Source organism: Oncorhynchus mykiss, chromosome 17, assembly GCF_057628025.1.
Source record: "Oncorhynchus mykiss isolate SJ-2025 chromosome 17, ASM5762802v1, whole genome shotgun sequence".
NCBI lineage: Eukaryota > Metazoa > Chordata > Actinopteri > Salmoniformes > Salmonidae > Oncorhynchus > Oncorhynchus mykiss.
In genome coordinates, this window is record NC_143038.1 from 50560900 (window position 1) to 50581399 (window position 20500).

At 41.7% G+C, this 20500-nt stretch overlaps 1 protein-coding gene across 8 annotated transcripts in view; it reads left to right on the top strand.

Moving 5' to 3' along the window:
* Positions 1–387: 387 nt before the first annotated feature.
* arhgef10la (Rho guanine nucleotide exchange factor 10 like a) overlaps positions 388–20500 on the top strand; it is a 109425-nt gene continuing 89312 nt past the window's right edge. For 3 of the 8 annotated variants that reach the window (XR_016488007.1, XM_036950490.2, XM_036950492.2), the window contains exons 1-5: positions 425–761; positions 10729–11010; positions 11742–11769; positions 14999–15186; positions 15361–15414. Coding sequence is in view for 7 of the 8 variants with exons in the window: in XM_036950490.2 (XP_036806385.2) it covers positions 10734–11010; positions 11742–11769; positions 14999–15186; positions 15361–15414 (547 nt within the window). In the remaining variant the exon portion in view is untranslated. Of the gene's footprint in view, positions 762–8534; positions 8761–10728; positions 11011–11741; positions 11770–14998; positions 15187–15360; positions 15415–20500 lie in introns of those variants that run through there. The other 5 variants (XM_036950491.2, XM_036950493.2, XM_021569476.3 and 2 more) reach the window with 5 other exon arrangements.

The following is a 20500-nucleotide window of genomic DNA, read 5'->3' on the forward strand; positions in this document are numbered from 1 at the left end:
TGTGTTTACTGACAATTGTTACACGGTAGTTATAAAACACATATTGCACTATTATTCTCAGGTACATCTCTTTCCTCTCTACTGATGTCCATCTTAGTTCAGTTGACATTAGTATTTTTTCATTTTAACATTCGTATTCCTCAAGTCCTTGGCTTGGTGATGTAATCACTAACATTGTTCCAAACTATTCCCCCTTTCACCCAAGTTTCCCATCCTAATACCTCTTGGCCCACCCTCTACATCTGCATATCTGCTCTGATTGGGCATGTGCCATACTTTAGCATTTCTATTGGCCGAAGCCAAGACTTTTGCTCTGCCATTGGCCAATTAATGCTGAGAAAGCCCTTTGGCCTGCTTTGTGTCTGTTAAGCAGCAGGGGGCAGGAGATTGGAGGAGGGAGGGAGGGACTAAACATAAGGGGAGAGAAAAAGAGGGAAGAAGGACAGAAAGACAGGGCAAGAAATTGTGAGAAAGAGAGCGAGAGGGAGGGACTGAACCATAGAATCGAGAGAGGAGGGAGTAGGGGGAGCCTCATTCAGAGCAGCTAGTGTGAGGAGTGGAGCTGACCTAATGTGGGAAAGTAAACAGTATTTCCAGTCTATTCTGCCGGAGCCCTAGGAGCTCTTAAAGCAGACATACAGAGGAATGAGTGAGGAACCTGCCAATATATACGCAGAATGTTCATGGGAGGTAACCAGGATTAAAGAGTCCACAGGGAGTAACTGAAGCTTGTTGGAGGAAATACTACCGAGGACAAGAAGGTGAGAGGTGTATTTTTATTGTATTCTACTATACACACTCTCCCTCTTTTTTTGTTTCACTTCTCTGCATGTTCACCAAGACAAGAGCTTTGTTGAAGGGGCCATGGAGGGAGTGGGGGTGGGTGGGTGTGTTGTTTTGTGCTCTCAGACCCTGGGTCCGATAGCTTGCAGCTTCGGGCAGCGGAGTTACAGAGGAGGAAAGGAGAGCAGAGGCAATACCCAAAGCCGGGTGGCCTCTTTGTTGAATACACTCTTTCACAGACGATTACACCAGGACTAACCTTCAGAGAGGGCTGTGTCTGGGGCTTGGCTACCCATATTATCAAGGGAAAGACCATGAGGCACTCTGGTCCAGAGACATACACCATCTATAGGGAGGATCTATACATTGCAGTAAATACACTCCAGTATATACATTACTGTACCCCCTCCATAGCCCCAGGCTGAAACAGGAGTCGTCTATCCAGCCCTAGTCTTGGGGCTCCTTCCTGGAGTACAATAGCCCCTCCCTGAATGAATTTCACGGTGCCTCAGGAATGGGGAGAGGGGGACCTCTGATCTGCATTTTGGAAAGATGTAGTGTTTCCCGCTTTAGTCGGATGTCCCAGCATTCCCTGAGTCAGACTGTTAAACTTTTGTTCGACAATCAAGTTCCATTAATTAATAGTCCATGCATGTCTGGCCTGGAGCTTAAACCACAAAGATTCTCCTATGAATGGGACCCCACTCGCCTTTTCCTCTCACGCCATAGAGAATACACAGCTGAGGCCTTCCCACTCCCGGAAGCCCTAGGGGAATTAGTACAGACAGTTATGGATGAAGACCGTCATGAAAATAAAATAACCGTCATAACCGCTTCAAAAAATAATTGGAAAGAATGGCTGACTGAAGATGGGACGGTCAGGCATCCGTGCCCGTTTCCGCTGTAACGTGAAACTTTATTGCTCCTCGCTAAAACAAGCAAGGTGTGGTAGCAAATCATTATTGTAGGCAATGGCCCCTCCCACACATAGAAATATAATGTATTTCAATGGCAGCATATGCAGTCAGGAGCAAAGGGGGGGAAAACGTTTTAACAGTGAGCGCGCCATGACCATCACAGCCCTACCAACTCTCTGTACTGTGTCACATCCTTCATGCTTGCTGTAACTGTGCCGTAAGTTGCATTCATACATTAATAGCAAAGTCAAATTCCTACGACTGCATCAAAGGGACAGCTCAACCCCCCTCTGTATTGTAACAGCTAACAATTCTGTATAATGATACTGAACAACAACCCTGGCTGGCCAAGACTGAACAATAGGGAAGAAGTAACAATGAACATGTACACAAAGCTTCAAACCGAGCTTTCATTGGCCCAAGAAAAGATCATTCAGATGCGCCATTGACAGAGATCACAATGGAGAGTGTGGGAACAGGACACCCAGGTCAGTGAACCTGCTGTCACACAGTGACGTTTTGGTCATTCTGACACCCAACCATAACCTTAGATGGGAATGTTTGATTATTAAGGACTTACCATACACCTAGAATATTTGATCTTGGTTAAACTACACGTGCTTTTAACATCAAATAACATTCTATTTGTCACATAGACAGTTTACAGCAGGTATAAAAGGTGCAGTGAAATGCTTACATGCTAGCTCCCTCAACATTGTAGTACGTTATCAATATCAATAAAAATAATAATAAAAAATAAGTCAATAGAGGAAGGTAGTATGCATAGTAATAAAACTGCTATGTACACAACAGGATGTACAATATACATTTATGAATGTGCAATGTCAACTATGACTGCATTACAAATATAAAGTGGATTTCTACTATAATTACATTGCTAAAAAGTGACTTACCTGCAGTGTTTGGACTTAGGTATGTACTGTGACAAGGTATGTACTGTGACAAGGTATGTACTGTGACAAGAAAAAGTATGTATGATTTCTGCATAAACTGGTTATAAAATTTGATCTGATCTTCATCTAAGTCACAACAACAGACAAACACAGTCTGCTTAAACTAATAACACAAATTATTGTATTTTTCTTGTTTATATTGAATACGTAATTTAAACATTCACAGTGTAGGTTGGAAAAATTATGTGAACCCCAAGGCTAATGACTTCTCCAAAAGCTAATTGGAGTCAGGAGTCTGTTAACCTGGAGTACAATCATTGAGACGAGATTGGAGATGTTGGTTAGAGCTGCCCTGCCATATTAAAAACATTCACAAAATTGGAGTTTGCTTTTCACATTGCCTGATGTGAACCATGCCTCGAACAAAAGAGATTTCAGAAGACCCAAGATTTAGAATTGTTGACTTGCAAAAAGCTGGAAAGGGTTACAGAAGTATGTCTAAAAGCCTTGATGTTCATCAGTCCACGGTAAGACAAATTGTCTATAAATGGAGAAAGTTCAGCACTGTTGCTACTCTTCTTTGGAGTGGCCATCCTGTAAAGATGACTGCGTGAGCACAGCGCAGCATGCTCAATGAGGTTAAGAAGAATCCTAGTGTGAGCTAAAGAACATGCTAACCTCTCTGTTGACGAGTCTATGATACGTATAACACTAAACAAGAATGGTGTTCATGGGAGGACACCATGGAAGAAGCCACTGCTGTCCACAAAAATACATTCCATGTCTGAATTTTGCAAAAAAACATCTGGATGTTCCACAGCAGTACTGGCAACATATTCTGTGGACAGATGGAACTATAGTTGAGTTGCTTGGAAGGAACACACAACACTACTGGCAACATATTCTGTGGACAGATGGAACTATAGTTGAGTTGCTTGGAAGGAACACACAACACTACTGGCAACATATTCTGTGGACAGATGGAACTATAGTTGAGTTGCTTGGAAGGAACACACAACACTACTGGCAACATATTCTGTGGACAGATGGAACTATAGTTGAGTTGCTTGGAAGGAACACACAACACTACTGGCAACATATTCTGTGGACAGATGGAACTATAGTTGAGTTGCTTGGAAGGAACACACAACACTACTGGCAACATATTCTGTGGACAGATGGAACTATAGTTGAGTTGCTTGGAAGGAACACACAACACTACTGGCAACATATTCTGTGGACAGATGGAACTATAGTTGAGTTGCTTGGAAGGAACACACAACACTACTGGCAACATATTCTGTGGACAGATGGAACTATAGTTGAGTTGCTTGGAAGGAACACACAACACTACTGGCAACATATTCTGTGGACAGATGGAACTATAGTTGAGTTGCTTGGAAGGAACACACAACACTACTGGCAACATATTCTGTGGACAGATGGAACTATAGTTGAGTTGCTTGGAAGGAACACACAACACTACTGGCAACATATTCTGTGGACAGATGGAACTATATTTGAGTTGTTTGGAAGGAACACACAACACTACTGGCAACATATTCTGTGGACAGATTAAACTATAGTTGAGTTGCTTGGAAGGAACACACAACACTACTGGCAACATATTCTGTGGACAGATGGAACTATAGTTGAGTTGCTTGGAAGGAACACACAACACTACTGGCAACATATTCTGTGGACAGATGAAACTATAGTTGAGTTGCTTGGAAGGAACACACAACACTACTGGCAACATATTCTGTGGACAGATGAAACTATAGTTGAGTTGCTTGGAAGGAACACACAACACTACTGGCAACATATTCTGTGGACAGATGGAACTATAGTTGAGTTGTTTGGAAGGAACACAGCACTACTGGCAACATATTCTGTGGACAGATGAAACTATAGTTGAGTTGTTTGGAAGGAACACACAGCACTGCTGGCAACATATTCTGTGGACAGATGGAACTATAGTTGAGTTGCTTGGAAGGAACACAGCACTACTGGCAACATCTTCTGTGGACAGATGGCACTATAGTTGAGTTGCTTGGAAGGAACACAGCACTACTGGCAACATATTCTGTGGACAGATGGAACTATAGTTGAGTTGCTTGGAAGGAACACACAACACTATGTGTGGAGGAAAAAAGGCACAACACACCAACATCAAAACTTCATCCCATCTGTAAAGTATGATGGAGGAAGCATCATGGTTTCGGGCTGCTTTGCTGCCTCGGGGCCTGGACGGTATGCTATCATCGACGGGAAAATTAATTCCCAAGTTTATCAAGACATTTTTCAGGAGAATGTAAGGCTATCTGTCCACCAATTGAAGCTCAACAGAAGTTGGGTGATGCAACAGTACAATGACCCAGAACACAGAAGTAAATCAACAGAATGGCTTCTACAGAAGAAAATACGCCTTCTGGAGTGGCCCAGTCAGAGTCCTGATCTCAACCTGATTGAAATGCTGTGGCATGACCTCAAGTGAGCGGTTTACACCAGACATCCCAAGAATATTGCTGAACTGAAACAGTTTTGTAAAGAGGAATGGACCAAAATTCCTCCTGACCGTTGTGCTGGTCTGATCTGCAACTACAGAAAACATTTGGTTGTTGCTTCCAGAGGGTCAACCAGTTATTAAATCCAAGGATTCACATACTTTTCCCACCCTGCACTGTGAATGTTTACACAGTGTGTTCAATAAAGACATGAAAACATATAATTGTTTGCGTGTTATTGGTTTAATTAGAGTGTTTGTCAGCTGTTGTGACCTAGATGAAAATCAGATCAAATTTTATGACCAATTTATGCAGAAATCCAGATTTTTCCAAAGGGTTCACATACTTTTTCTTGCCACTGTATAGTCAGTACAGTCAGTGGTCAGAGCCCAGATGGAGAAACAGTGGAGAACAGTAACACTCACTGTGACCTTGAGTAGTGTGACTACCATCACAGACTACCTTCGTGCACAGTGGGCACAGCAACAGCTTCTGTAGTGGAGGGCAACTGAAGGCCAATGTGGCTCTTGTATGAATAATGCATACCTGCATGTCTGAACAGTGCCGACCATGGCAGTGCGTATGAAAGCAGCGCATCATGAATGTTTCACTATGCTGTCCACACAGTCTATGATACTGACACATAATTGTTCTCAATGTTCAGTAATCAGTACACTATAACACAGCTTTCTGTACTGTAGCTTACAATGGAGCTTACATCAGGAGAAAAACAAACTGAGTTCTGGTTTATGATTAATTCTACTCTGAGTTAAATCTGACAGTCAGATAATCTAACAAGTCCCTATGCTCAATGTTTGGCAGGAGTTAGTTGGGGAATCAAGGAGGAGGCATACAATCCATTAGTATGTGTTACAAACACTCCCACTCACGGAGCTCTGTTTTTGACAGCTAAAGGATGACAGACTACTGCTTCTGACCAGATGAACTGTTTCTTGCATCTAAATGGGTTGTCTCACATCCCTATCTCTTGACAACAAGACTATTTCCTTTGGGATCTTGATATTCAGAAAAAGGGAGTTCTTTGGACTGATATGTTCCATTGCATCTCCTGTCTAGTAGAGAGTGGAAGTTTGGAAACCAGTCAAACCACCCTCCATAAAACCAAGGAAGAGCCTAGATAAAAGAAGGCTGTTTTAGCTGCCTTCTGTAAGAATTCCGTTGCTGTTTATTCAGTCTATACTCCACCAGCTGCGGCTCTGTTCTATTGTCCATTGATGCACCCTGACTCCCTCTCCTTGCCTAACCAATGACTGCCCCGGCCTGGGCCTTATGCGGGCAGCCAGCACTGGACTCAAGTCTTTGTGGGGGATATTGCACATTCAGTTCAGCAGATCTCTCCCATCTCATGTTCGAATTCAAACATCTCTATGAATCCAGCTTGCAGTTGCACATTCTATACTCCCAAACATTGAATCATTAGGAAATATGTGCCTTCCTCCTGTCTGTAATTGCACCATCTGCTTTTGCATCCAGCAGTGAACAGGGAGTGTTCTGGAAGTCAAGGTCCAACCTTACCCCAAAGACCTCCTTGTCGCCTCTGCATCTTCTCCAAACATTGCCACACCACGGCTGGGCTGAACTCTTTATTTGCGTTAGGGTGTGTGGTTGTGTTTGTTTCATTTTAATTCTGCAAGGTACTGTATCCAATTTCCTCAAGAATGCCTTTAGGACAGAACTAGTTCAAGCTTAGTTTCCTCTTATCCTAGTCTCTTTTGACAGGCAGTCTAAAATATTTTTCACTTCGAGTTTGGTTTTTAAATGTATGTTGTACACAAGTATTTCAACAAAAGGAGGGGGTTTCCTGAGTTTGAAGAGGCTATACATTCATGTACATACTACCTCAATTGGCCTGACCAACCAGTGCTCCCACACATTGGCTAACCGGGCTATCTGCATTGTGTCCCATCACCCATCCCCGGCCAACCCCGCTTTTATGCTACTGCTACTCTCTGTTCATCATATATGCATAGTCACTTTAACCATATCTACATGTACATACTACCTCAATCAGCCTGACTAACCGGTGTCTGTATGTAGCCTTGCTACTTTTATAGCCTCGCTACTGTATATAGCCTCACTACTGTTATCTTTCACTGTCTTTTTACTGTTGTTTTTATTTCTTCACTTACCTATTGTTCACCTAATACCTTTTTGCACTATTGGTTAGAGCCTGTAAGTAAGCATTTCACTATAAGGTCACCTGTTGTATTCGGCGCACATGACAAATAAACTTTGATTTGATTAGTCAGGCAGCAAACTATTTTCTGCTGGCAATGTCAAGTGCATTTTTTATGCAAAAAGTGACATCTCATTCATTTTCATTGTGCAATTGTATTGTGTTAGAGTATTTAATACATATTGCTCAATGTCAAAGAACTTAGGGGATGCTCTGCTCGAAAGATCATATCAATTACACCAACAGAACTTATTATGAAAGATTATTTTGCCAATCCTGCTTTTCCTTCTCTGGAAAAAACCCTGGTGATTTTTCCATTATACATGGCGGTAGACTACTAAAGTATTTAACTTGGAGGGAGGAGCAGTTCTCATTGATTTTATCCCACAGATCCTCCATTATACTGAGCAGAGCATGGCTCTGACATATTACAGACAGCACAGCATGGTCATCACCCTCTGACCTGTGATCTCACTCCCAGACAGTCCAGCAGTTCAGTGACCAATGCAGAAACAATGCTTTCTGAGAGTGAGCAGAGCTTTTCCCCTACAAAAGGCTCATTGTTTATTAGAGCAGTAAGTGGGCCGGCTGGAGAAACTGGGTTTGTGGTACAGCGAAGAGGATAGAGGCCGTGGTGGGTTGGGTCCACACATGACTAGAATTGCACCGACCGAGTGAGGATATTGTCTTAGTATTACCCCTGAAGAAAAGTGACTGCAATTTTCAAACCTGGCCTACTTTGCCACTCATGTTTATACGTCTCAAATTAAGATTAGAAAAGTATCCCTGTTTGGTAGTTTCAAGCCATCACCATGCCAACAACATCAATGCCAACAACAACAAAAAAATATAGAAACACGATGTATTGAAAAACAAAAAAACCAAAATAAAAATAATAATTTATACAGCCATGTTTACGAAGCATTACAACTTCCCATGTGTCCAATACCCCACTCCCTATAACTGACCTAATTTCCTGTTAGAACTGTCAGGAGAGGGTTGAGTCAGACTTTGTATTCAGTGGAGGATTTGGGATGAAAATGAATTGCGCAATGATCTCCAAATGGGCCAGCTCCAAACTCTTTTGCCGCCCATGGTCTGGTCCACCCCACTTTACCCTATGCTGTCATTCCCCAAGGGGGCGTGCAAACAGGCCAATCAGGGCCAGGAATGTTCCTGCAGAGGAAACAGTTCAGCACTAATCGAAATGTAAAGCAGATGCTGCACTATGAGACTTCACCAGAACTCCAGGACTCAGGAGTGGTGCTCTGCTAAGGATACAGAGCCGCCCTCTACATGTAGGGAAACCCCCCCAGCTATGAGGTTGAGGTATTTAGGCCAGACACGTTGTATGTAGTGAGAGGAATACCCTATTAAAATGACAAAAACAACGCGTATGGGCACATCACCGTCAGGGTATAGATGTCTCCTTTAATCTTCAGGTAAGCCCTGTCAGACTGTTTAATTATGCTAACAGCCTTTCTCAGCAATTTTGCCCTGCTTTTATACTGGAACTGTAATCCCCTCTCTGTTGCATGTCTCTTCCTTTGTGGTTCTGGAGGCAGCCATAATTCTGCCGTGCTTAAAGGATTGGAATTTTTCACAGTACTGAGAAAGCAAACTAGTCAAAACAACCTGGTGCTAGTGACCCACATTCAGTAATGTAGGTAATACAGCGTAGTATTCACAACAACTCAACTCTGACCAGACTTAACAATTGTTTTTTTTAATTTACATCAGATGATCCAGTGAAAGGATTTAGTGACTTGTGAATCCAGGAATAGACTGTTTCCTCACAAAATATCTTGCAGTTGTCTAAATGTTATTTTGTATTACAATACATGTCTATGTAAACAGTATGAGGCTAATGTTTCCAAACTGGCGTAACATAGTAAATGTTAATCTGGGACACTCAAATTAGTATGATATATTAAGTTTGGTATTGTATGTATTCATTTGTGGATGTCCATCATCCATTTCTTATGATATGTTACAAATTGCAATTTGTTGTGGCTAATGTTAGCTAGGTGGCTAAAGTTAGCTAGGCTAGGGGTTAGGGTTAAGGTTAGTGTTAAGGTTAGGGTTTGGAGTTAGGGTTAAGGTTAGTGTAAGGGTTAGCTATCATGCTAAGTGGTTGCAAAGAAGCTAAAAGTAATAAGTAGTTGCAAATTAGCTCAAATGCTAAAGTTGTCTGTGATGAAATTCAAACACACAACCTTCGGGTTGTTAGACATTTGTGTTGTACACCTACCCAACCACCCTACTTTCATGTTTGCCTTAAGTTACCTTCTGTCCTATGTAACCATACCAAATGTAACATATTATACTAATTTCAGTGTCCCAGATTAACGTTTGCTGTTACGTCTAGTCTATGAGACCAGGCTGATGTTTCACACCATTGTTTTTTCTGGAATTTAGATTGGAATGAAACTAAAACCAGTGGTGGAAATAGTACCCAATTGTCATACTTGAGTAAGGGGAAAGGGAAAGGGGGATACCTACAACTGAAGGCATTCAACTGAAATGTGTCTTCCACATTTAACCTGAAGATAATGACTTAAGTAAAAGTGAAAGTCACCCAGTAAAATACTACTTGACGAAAAGTATTTGGTTTTAAATATACGGTACTTAAGTATCAAAAGTAAGAATATAAATCATTTAAAATTCCTTATATTAAGCAAACCAGATGGCACCATTTTTCCCTTCTTTTTACGGATCGCCAGGGGCACACTCCAACACTCAGACATCATTTACAAATGAAGCATGTGTGTGTAGTGAGTCCGTTTTCCTGTCCTGCTAAGCATTCAAAATGTAACGGGTACTTTTGGTTGTCAGGGGAAATTAAAAAAGTACATTTTCTTTAGGAATGTAGTGAAGTAAAAGTTGTCAAAAAGATACATATAAGTACAGATAATCAAAAATTTTGTAATAGGGGGAACTGGAGCCCATTCCAACATAATTCCACCTTTTACGTTTTCACCCTGAGTTCTCAGCAGCCAGCACCCATACACAAACTACAGATTAGAGTCTTAGTACTGTGTAAAGTTTAAACAACGATTAGTCATTGGAAAAAGAGCACAAAGTAAATAAGCTTTACCAAAATAATTTGTCATGTATATGAAATGGACATTCCACTTGCAGTGTCTTAAAACCTTTGCATGTGGTGGTTACATAGATTCCTTAGTACACTTTATTAGTACTTACAACTGTTATACCTTTTTGTGGTTTGTGTATTTATACATTTAACTATTTATATGTGTTTGCTTTGTAAACAAAAACTCCAATCAGTTTCTAAATTGTAGCACATTTTGGGAAGTCAAGTGCATGTCAGTTTTTGTCAGACAAGGAACATTATTTCTGTTTTTTCTTCAACATTTGTACTATGCCTTTGTCTCTGTTCTCTGTTCCAGAGCTTATGTCCACTGTGAATTATCAGCAGCAACAGAGGGAGAAAGAGGAGGAGGAAGATGAAGAGCAAGGAGAGAAGTTTGAGTTTGATGACAGTGCTGATGAGAAAGACCCAGTGGAAGCCATGCAAACGGCAAACAAGTCATCTATGGAGGCCACAAGCCAACCACAGGACAATGCAGTAACAACACCCCTTGCACACTCACAACAGCACCTCAATGCACTGCCCCCTGCTGGTCAGGAGGACAATCCCTCACAGGGACAAGACTCCACGGCCTCTTCAGGTAAAGTGTTCTTTCTATTACAACACATTGTGAGTGACTCTTCTCCACTGGTCTCTCCAGGGTTCTAATTGAATAAAGAGCAGTGAAACTCTGGTTGATATCAGTATGCTGTTGACTACCTGAGTCATGTTGCCAAACAAGCTCTGTTAATTACACTCCTTGCTAAAGAAGGAGATTTAAATCTATGTGAACTTCTGTCGGACAAAAGGAAGCGATTAGTGCTTAATTAAAATACTTCTCACGAAGCCTACGCGTAGTAATCCGTTAAGTGGGTTGTGGTGCATTTCTCCACTGCACTGGGGAATTCTGGGGTTGATGATGCTGTACGGTGGAAGCCTGTTACCCAGCGGATGGTGGAGGATGAGATGAGAGGGCTCACATTGTCTCTGGATAAATTAAATAATAGTTTGAATAGGAATATCTTCCATAAAAGCTGATTTGCACACAGGACCTATATAGCGCTAATAATACAATTCCTGTGGTCTGTTCTCATCAGCGATTGTCTTCTTGGAGACACAGGACCTACCGCTCTTCATAAAACAAGGTCAATTAAGATGAAGTAAAGAGGAAATAAGATATACTTTTGTATAGTTTTCCTCACATTGAGACCAAACTTTTTAGCTGTCCTTCCCATATGGTACACGTTGTACAAGTTATAGTAACAAACACAAGCATGACGTTACATTAAAAAAAATGATGTCTAATGTCTCCCGCTTCATTTCTCCCCACAGATGTTCCAGTTAGCAACCCACCCAGGCGGTAAGAGACTCTCTGCTTTCTATCTGCATTCCATCTTCAGGGGTTGTGTGGTTTGGCCTCATTGGAGGAAACATCTGTCTTCATTAAGTTATCAATATACTGTATTAGCATGACCCAAAATCAGAAACAGCTCTTTTTTCATAGAGAAGGGGCGTGTCAAAGTAAAAAGGTATAGGACTGATATGTTTGGAAAAGGAAGTCAAAGGAGATGGCAAATCTGTGACAGAGGCTATGTTGGAAAAAAACTCTTCCATGTCTAACATATTGAATCAGTAGCCTAAACAGGTACTCTGTAGTCTGCAGGTTATAGCAGTTTGCAGTGTAAAAAGTTGTATATGAGTTAGGGGGTTCACTAGAATGTACATTTAGAAACATGTTATCAACCTTTTCATTTGGGGTCCCCTGTCTTGGTGGGGACCACTGGTCCTGGTTAGGTCCCAGCATGATGGTGTGCTAGGAAGTGTGCTGGGAAACCCGTGCTGATAGGAGAGTCAGGGCCTGTCGTTCCTGTGGGCTTTCCTGTGCTGAAAAGCGGGGTGTATGTGAGTGACTGTGATAGTGTGTATCTCTCAGTGTGTCTGTGTGTGTATCTCTCAGTGTGTCTGTGTGTGTATGTTTGAACAGGGTTGGATTATGAGAGAAGGGACTGTGGTTTCTGCGATTTCTCCTCTGGAAGATTTCAGCTGAGTAGACTGTTTCACTGCGGGTCAATATTCTCCCTTTCCTAGTGGAGCTATCAATAGCTTTTTCCTCCAACAAGGTGTAAGGTGTGTGTCAGCACGTTTGCTCTGTGTGTCTGTTTCATCTCAGATTCAGATATTTTTGCATCGCAAAGAATACTTTGTAGTAGAAACATTGTTGTAGAACATGCATAACATGTCTACAGGTCTATTCAAGTCAGGAAAGCAGTGGTATTGTGTGCGCGTGTCTAGGTGCATCTGTTGATTCTAGGACCTTTGACAGATAGCTTTCATTAAGTGAGACCCTTAAGATGAAAAGTCCTGGACAACGGTCACCATGACAACTTGACAACTTGACATTTATATGGCTCTGCTTTATGTTCAGTTGAGCTGTAGCCTTAGACTAGAGGGGCTCACATTTAACACTCCACCGAAGCAACCCCACTTTACAACACTCCTTTTCCTTTTTTCTTTATCTTCATTCCACCTTTCCTTGCTGTCTGCTCTGCACAGTATTCTGCTTAGTGGTAGATCTGCAAGCTGGGTTTGCAAGCTGTTCAAGTAAACAATGTTACTAAAGGCACCGATACCGTATACTGACCTGTGTACACTGTCAGGGCGCAGACGCAAGATGCAGTTGCTATAGCAGGTGGTGTGTTGTTTGATTAGACTCGTTATAGTAACTGTAGTTACAATGAAGGTCTAGCTAGCCCATCATCAGCATGGTCAGCACTATTTCCATAGAGACGGGAGGAAAGCCAAGTAAACATGGCTCCCTGGTTGACTGTGTTCTGTAGTTAGAGGGCGTTGAAACACATCTAAGGCCTTGCATTCAGGCTGCTCACACTGTGCCTCCGTCTGTTCTATTTGCATTGAAACACGTTTGCCAATTCTTCTGCTGTAGGCCTATGACTCACAGGGGCTTGTATGGACAAGTGAAGGGCGTAGGCCTACAAAGATGAACCATACAATATATCATTTTCCAGTCTTTTAAACATTGAAATAGTTTGTGTTCTCAAAAAACGTCTGGTTAAATACCCATTTGAAACCACAGTAATGAGACATGAGTTCTGTATGAATTTTACAGAACAGAACAGGTTTCTTGTGTTTCATGATGAGGCATTTCATATGCTGTGTTATTAATATGTCTGAGGCACATTCTACCCCAGCATAGCTTTTCTTATAATTTATTTTAGAAAGTTCTTATTCATAGAAAACTGCTTGAGTAGACATTATTCTGTAAAACCTCTCAGCTGTAATATGTTGGGTTATCTTTGCCAGCCCCGTGAGCTGCTTCCTGACTGAGTCTGGTGTCTTTGGGGAGGCAGTGCAATGTGAACAGTTGAAACGTTTATTAGCGGACATTACTAAGAACTGGGTTTGAAGTTTCAACATTGCTCAAACAAGCTTTAGCTAACGCCTTTTTGTTGTCTTGCCAAAGAAGGTAATGCAATAATATATACAGAAAGTCTGGCCAACAGGTTGCTTGCAAGCTATATTTGGCTTCAAAATATTTCCTACACAACTAAACCGTGTAATTCTGTAAACATTGAGGACTGTCAGGCATGCCTGGAACAGGAGAGAGGTACAGTATCTTGCTGACTGATTGACATGGTGGCTGTTGGCAAAGTCGAGAGGGATGGTGGGAGGGATGCATTTAATGAGATAGGTTTCTCCTCCATCCCAGATCTAGCTGTATAATCAAGCATGTGGGAGGATTGCTGTAACTCTCACTGGTAGCTTGAAAACATAAGAAAGTGGTAGCTCTTTACAGAATACCTACAAGATCAGTATTAGGAGATGTCTCAAAAGCAATATCCCAGGGCCAGTCATTATTATGGTCAGGCTTTAGGAATGGCAGGTGATCAATGGCTATCGTTTAGGGGGATCTTTCATAGCTCACAGTTAATATATCAAGCAGGAGGTAAGGTCACATTATCATATTCATGGTCTCACATGAGTTTACCTGGATCAGATGACTCTCTCCATCCCTCACAACAGCAGTCAGCAGAATCATCACACCACAGTGAATAGGACTGACCAACCTAGCAGAAATGAGCTGCACTAGGAACATATAGCTGTGGCAGGTTTAAGGAAGTGTTACACCTCGTTCACATCAACAGCGTCATTGCGTTTTGGTACACCAGAAGTTAATTAATTTCCAATGGAACTCTGTATTTAACTTGTAGCATTGCGTTGCAGAAGCAGTTGCAGTGTGTTGTGTGGTGCATACGTTGGATTTATCTAACATATGCATCAAATGCATAGACGGCTTGACAAAAATGCATAGACGGCTTGACAAAAATGGTAACTTTTGTTGCACACATTTCCAGAATATGCTGCTCACCATTTTGTGCAATGACACTGTCTGTGTGATCAAGGCGTTACCATGCTGGGACAGCAGTGCTTCAGACTCTTTGCCCCGCCTCCTTCACCTTTGCTCCTCGAACTCCTCCTCCTCCACATTGCAATTCACTTGTAATGAGCCACACAGCATCCAGCCTAGAGTGGTCATAACTGCTTTCAATACTCTGCCTGGTATGTTCCAGGGTCTCTGGCCCAGTCGAGCTGGTTGAGCCCATCGCTGCAGCACCTTCAGTGGGAGAGCAGCCCCGGGAGGAGTCCCAGGAAAGGTCTGGTCCTGGAGACATGTTACCAGTGGAGAACCAGACCGATTCGGAGGACCATAGCGTGGAGACTGAGAAGAAGAGCTCCAGCTTGAGAGAACACTCTGAAGGTACAGAACTACATAGATATAAATACATGAAACATGATATAGACAGAAGAGAACAAGCTTACACCAATTACAGTATAGGCCTTCATAACTTCCATTGTGTCCTTTTTCCCATCTTAATCTTTTATTTTTATTGGACAGTCTGAGATATGGCTTTTTCTTTGCAACTCTACCTAGAAGGCCAGTATCCTGGAGTCGCCTCTTCACTGTTGACGTTGAGACTGGTGTTTTGTGCGTACTATTTAATTTCTATTCTGTTTAGAGCCAGTTTGCGCTTTTCTGTGAAGGGAGTAGTACACAGTGATGTACAAGATCTTCAGTTTCTTGTCAATTTCTCGCATTGAATAGCCTTAATTTCTCAGAACAAGGATAGACCTTCGAATTTCAGAAGAAAGGTCTTTGATCTGGCCATTTTGAGCCTGTAATCAAACCCACAAATGCTGATGAGCCAGATACTCAACTAGTCTAAAGAAGGCCAGTTTTATTTATTCTTTAATCAGAACAACAGTGTTCAGCTGAGCTAACATAATTGCAAAATGGTTTTCTAATGATCAATTAGCCTTTTTGAAATGATAAACTTGGATTAGTGCCATTGGAACATAGGAGTGATGGTTGCTGATAATGCGTCTTTGTACGCCTATGTGGATATTTCATAAAACATCTGCCGTTTCCATCTACAATAGTCCTTTACAACATTAACAATGTCTACACTGTATGTCTGATCAATTTGATGTTATTTTAATGGACAAAAAATTTGCTATGTGACCTCAAATTTTTGAACGGTAGTGTATATGTAGGGTCGAAGTAACTATGCAACAGGATAGATAATAGACAGTAGCAGCAGCTTATTTGGTGAGTGTGAAAGTGTGTGTGTGAGTGTACAGTTGAAGTCGGAAGTTTACATACACCTTAGCCAAATACATTTAAACTCAGTTTTTCACAATTCCTGACATTTAATCCAAGTAAAAATTCCCCGTCTTAGGTCAGTTATGATCACCACTTTATTTTAAGAATGTGAAATGTCCGAATAATAGTTGGGAGAATGATTTATTTCAGCTTTTATTTCTATCATCACATTCCCAGTGGGTCAGAAGTTTACATCCACTCAATTAGTATTTGGTAGCATTGCCTTTAAATTGTTTAACTTGGGTCAAACTTTTCAGGTAGCCTTCCACAAGTTTCCCACAATGAGTTGGGTGAATTTTGGCCCATTCCTCCTGACAGAGCTGGTGTAACCGAGTCAGGTTTGTAGGCCTCCTTGCTCGCACACGCTTTTTCAGTTCTGCCCACAAATGTTTTATAGGATTGAGGTCAGGGCTTTGTGATGGCCACTCCAGTACCTTGACTTTGTTGTCCTTAAGACATTTTGCCTCAACTTTGGAAGTATGCTTGGGGTCATTGTCCATTTGGAAGACCCATTTGTGATGAAGCTTTAACTTTCTGACTGATGTCTTGAGATGTTGCTTCAATAAATTCACATAATTTTCCTGCCTCACGATGCCATCTATTTTGTGAAGTGCACCAGTCCCTCCTGCAGAAGAGCACCCCCACAACATGATGCTGCCACCCTCGTGCTTCACGGTTGGGAAGGTGTAATTCGGCATGCAAGCCTCCCCCTTTTTCCTCCAAACATAATGATGATCATTTTGGCCAAACAGTTTTGGAGTAGTGGCTTCTTCCTTGCTGAATGGCCTTTCAGGTTATGTCGATATACTCGTTTTACTGTGGATATAGATACTTTTGTACGTGTTTCCTCCAGCATCCTCGCAAGGTCCTTTGCTGTTGTTCTGGGATTGATTTGCACTTTTCGCAATAAAGTACATTAATCTCTAGGAGACAGACGCGTCTCCTTCCTGAGTGGTATGATGGCTGCGTGGTCCCATGGTGTTTATACTTGCATACTATTGTTTGTACAGATGAACGTAGTACCTTCAGGCATTTGGAAATTGTTCCCAAGGATGAACCAGACATGTGGAGGTCTGCAATTATTTTTCTGGGGTCTTGGCTGATTTCTTTTGATTTTCCCATGATGTCAAGCAACGAGGCACTGAGTTTGAATGTAGGCCTTGAAATACATCCACAGGTACACCTCCAATTGACTGAAATTATGTTAATTAGCCTATCAGGAGCTTCTAAAGCCATGACATAATCTTCTGGAATTTTCCAAGCTGTTTAAATGCACAGTCAACTTTGTGTATGTAAACTTCTGACCCACTGGAATTGTGATACAGTGAATTAATCTGTCTGTAACCAATTGTTGGAAAAATGACTTGCGTCATGCACAAAATCGATGTCCTAACCGACTTGCCAAAACTATAGTTTGTTAACAAGAAATTTGTGGAGTGGTTTAAAAACTATTTTAATGACTCCAACCTAAGTGTATGTAAACTTCCGACTTCAACTGTATGTGTGGCGTCAGAATCAAATCAAATTGTATTTGTCACATCTGCCGAATACAACAGGTTTAGGCCTTACAGTGAAATGCTTACTTTACAAGCAGTTTGCATGTGTGCTCGTGTTATGTGTGTGTGTTGTGGTATCAGTCAGTGTAAGTATGTGTGAGGGTGGGGATGCATCCAGTGTGTTTACACTGTTATTGCAAAAATGGGTCAATGAGATAGTCCGGGTAGTCATTTAATTAACTATTTAGCAGTCTTGTTAAACAGTCTTATGGTTTGGGGTTAGAAGCTGTTCAGGTTCCTGTTGGTTTCAGACTTGGTGCACTGGTACCACTTGCCATACGTTAGCTGAGAGAACAGTCTATGGCTTGGGTGGCTGGAGTCTGTGACAATTTTTTGGCCTCCCTCTGACACCGCCTGGTATAGAGGTCTTGGGTGGCAGGGAGCTCGGCCCCAGTGATGTACTGGGCTGCACTCACCGCCCTCTGTAGCACCTTGTTGTCTGGTGCCTTGCAGTTGCCGTACTAAGTGATGATGCAGCCAACAAAGATGCTCTCAATGGTGCAGCTGTAGAACCTTACTTTCAGCATTCCGAGGGGGAAAAGGTGATTTTTTTGTCCGCTCTATAACTGTATGGGTGTGTGTGGACTTACATTCCTGTAGATTGATACAAATCTATTTGACACATTTGATAACACTGTTGCCATTTAGTCATACTACAGTATGGATGCTCTGTGTTACTATCAGTACTGGATTACTGCAGTGTAATAGTAAGTTTGTAACCGATTCAAAGATTCTGGTACCGGTGCTCTGTCATTGAGTTCAATACCAGCCTTACATTTTCTTCTGGTCCTAACATTACGACCAGTCTGGGTCCTAATCCCAGGACTATCGTCAAGAAATGCCATACTGTGCTAAAAAAGGTTTTCACCAAACCAAGGTGAAACTTCCCTGAGTTCTGCTGTGTTGCCTTCTTGGATTGTTGGGGAAAATGAACTCAGCTTGAAGAAATACACTCAGGTTTACACCCAGGCTGTTTGAAATAATGAGCACTGTTCAGAAGACTGAGTCAGTTACTTTGCAGATCTGCAGATAGTCAGGCTGATAGCCAAGATTCAGTTATTCCCCTTTCATTCGGTACACATTCTTCACAGAGAGAGGATGTGTGCGTGTCTCTGTGTGTGCACGATTGCGTATATAATTCCTATTGTAGTAGAAGAACACTGTCTGTTTTGTCTCTCTCTTGGATTGTTTCCAAGGTTATTTAGAATCTTATATAGAGCTGTGGTGGCTAATCCGTGTCAGAATACACATCTCTCATCAGATTAATTGAATCCAGTGATTGTTGATGTTTGAGGTTTATAAGGAACCGTTCCAGACAAATCACAATTTAAAAACGAATCAATAAAGCCCCTAAGCTAAATTAGGCTGAAACGCTCTCAAAGCAATTAATTACAAATCCTGCAGACCGTGGAGATAGATAGGGTCGATACGTTACAGACAAGGTGGATATAATCATGTTGCCACAATTCCATAGCACAACCCCACACTTACCACAAATAACAACAACACACAGGGCCTCCCTGCTAAGTCCCTGCTAATATAATCAATGAACTGTTGATGTTTTCAAAACTATGATATACAGTGGCAAGAAAAGGTATGTGAACCCTTTGGAATTACCTGGATTTCTGCATAAATTGGTCATCAAATTTGATCTTATCTTCATCTAAGTCACAACAATACACACACATAGTGTGCTTAAGCTAATAACACACAAATTATCATATTTTTCTTGTCTTATATTGAATACTTAATTTAAACATTCACAGTGTTGGTTGGAAAAAGATTGTGAACCCCTAGGCTAATGACTTCTCCAAAAGCTAATTGGAGTCAGGAGTCAGCTAACCTGGAGTCCAAACAATGAGACGAGATTGGAGATGTTTGTTAGAGCTGCACTGCCCTATAAAAACACTCACAAAATGTGAGTTTGCTATTCACAAGAAGCATTGCCTGATGTGAACCATGCCTTGAACAAAAGAGATCTTAGAAGACCTAAGATTAAGAATTATTGTCTTGCATAAAGCTGGAAAGGGTTACAAAACTATCTCTAAAAGCCTTGATATTCATCAGTCCAGATTTTCTATAAATTGAGAAAGTTCAGCACTGTTGCTACTTTCCCTAGGAGTGGCCGTTCTGCAAAGATGACTGCATGAGCACAGCCCCTAATGCTCAATGAGGTTAAGAAGAATCCTAGAGTGTCAGCTAAAGACTTACAGAAATCTCTGGAACACGCTAACATCTCTGTTGATGAGTCTACGATACGTAAAACACTAAACAAGGATGGTGTTCATGGTAAGACGCCACTGCTGTCCAAAAAAAAACATTGCTGCACGTAAACACAACACTATGTGTGGAGGAAAAAAGGCACAGCACACCAACATCATCCCAACTGTAAAGTATGGTGGAGGGAGCATCATGGTTTCGGGCTGCTTTGCTGCCTCAGGGCCTGGACAGCTTGCTATTATCGATGGAAAAACATATTCCTAAGTTTATCAAGACATTTTTCAGGAGAATGTAAGGCTATCTGTCCACCAATTGAAGCTCAACAGAAGTTGGGTGATGCAACAGGACAACAACCCAAAACACAGAAGTAAATCAACAACAGAATGGCTTCAACAGAAGAAAATACGCCTTCTGGAGTGGCCCAGTCCGAGTCCTGACCTCAACCTGATTTGAAATGCTGTGGCATGACCTCAAGTGAGCGGTTCACACCAGACATCCCAAGAATATCGCTGAACTGAAACAGTTTTGTAAAGAGGAATGGACCAAAATTCCTCCTGACCGTTGTGCTGGTCTGATCCGCAACTACAGAAAACATTTGGTTGTTGCTTCCAGAGGGTCAACCAGTTATTAAAGGG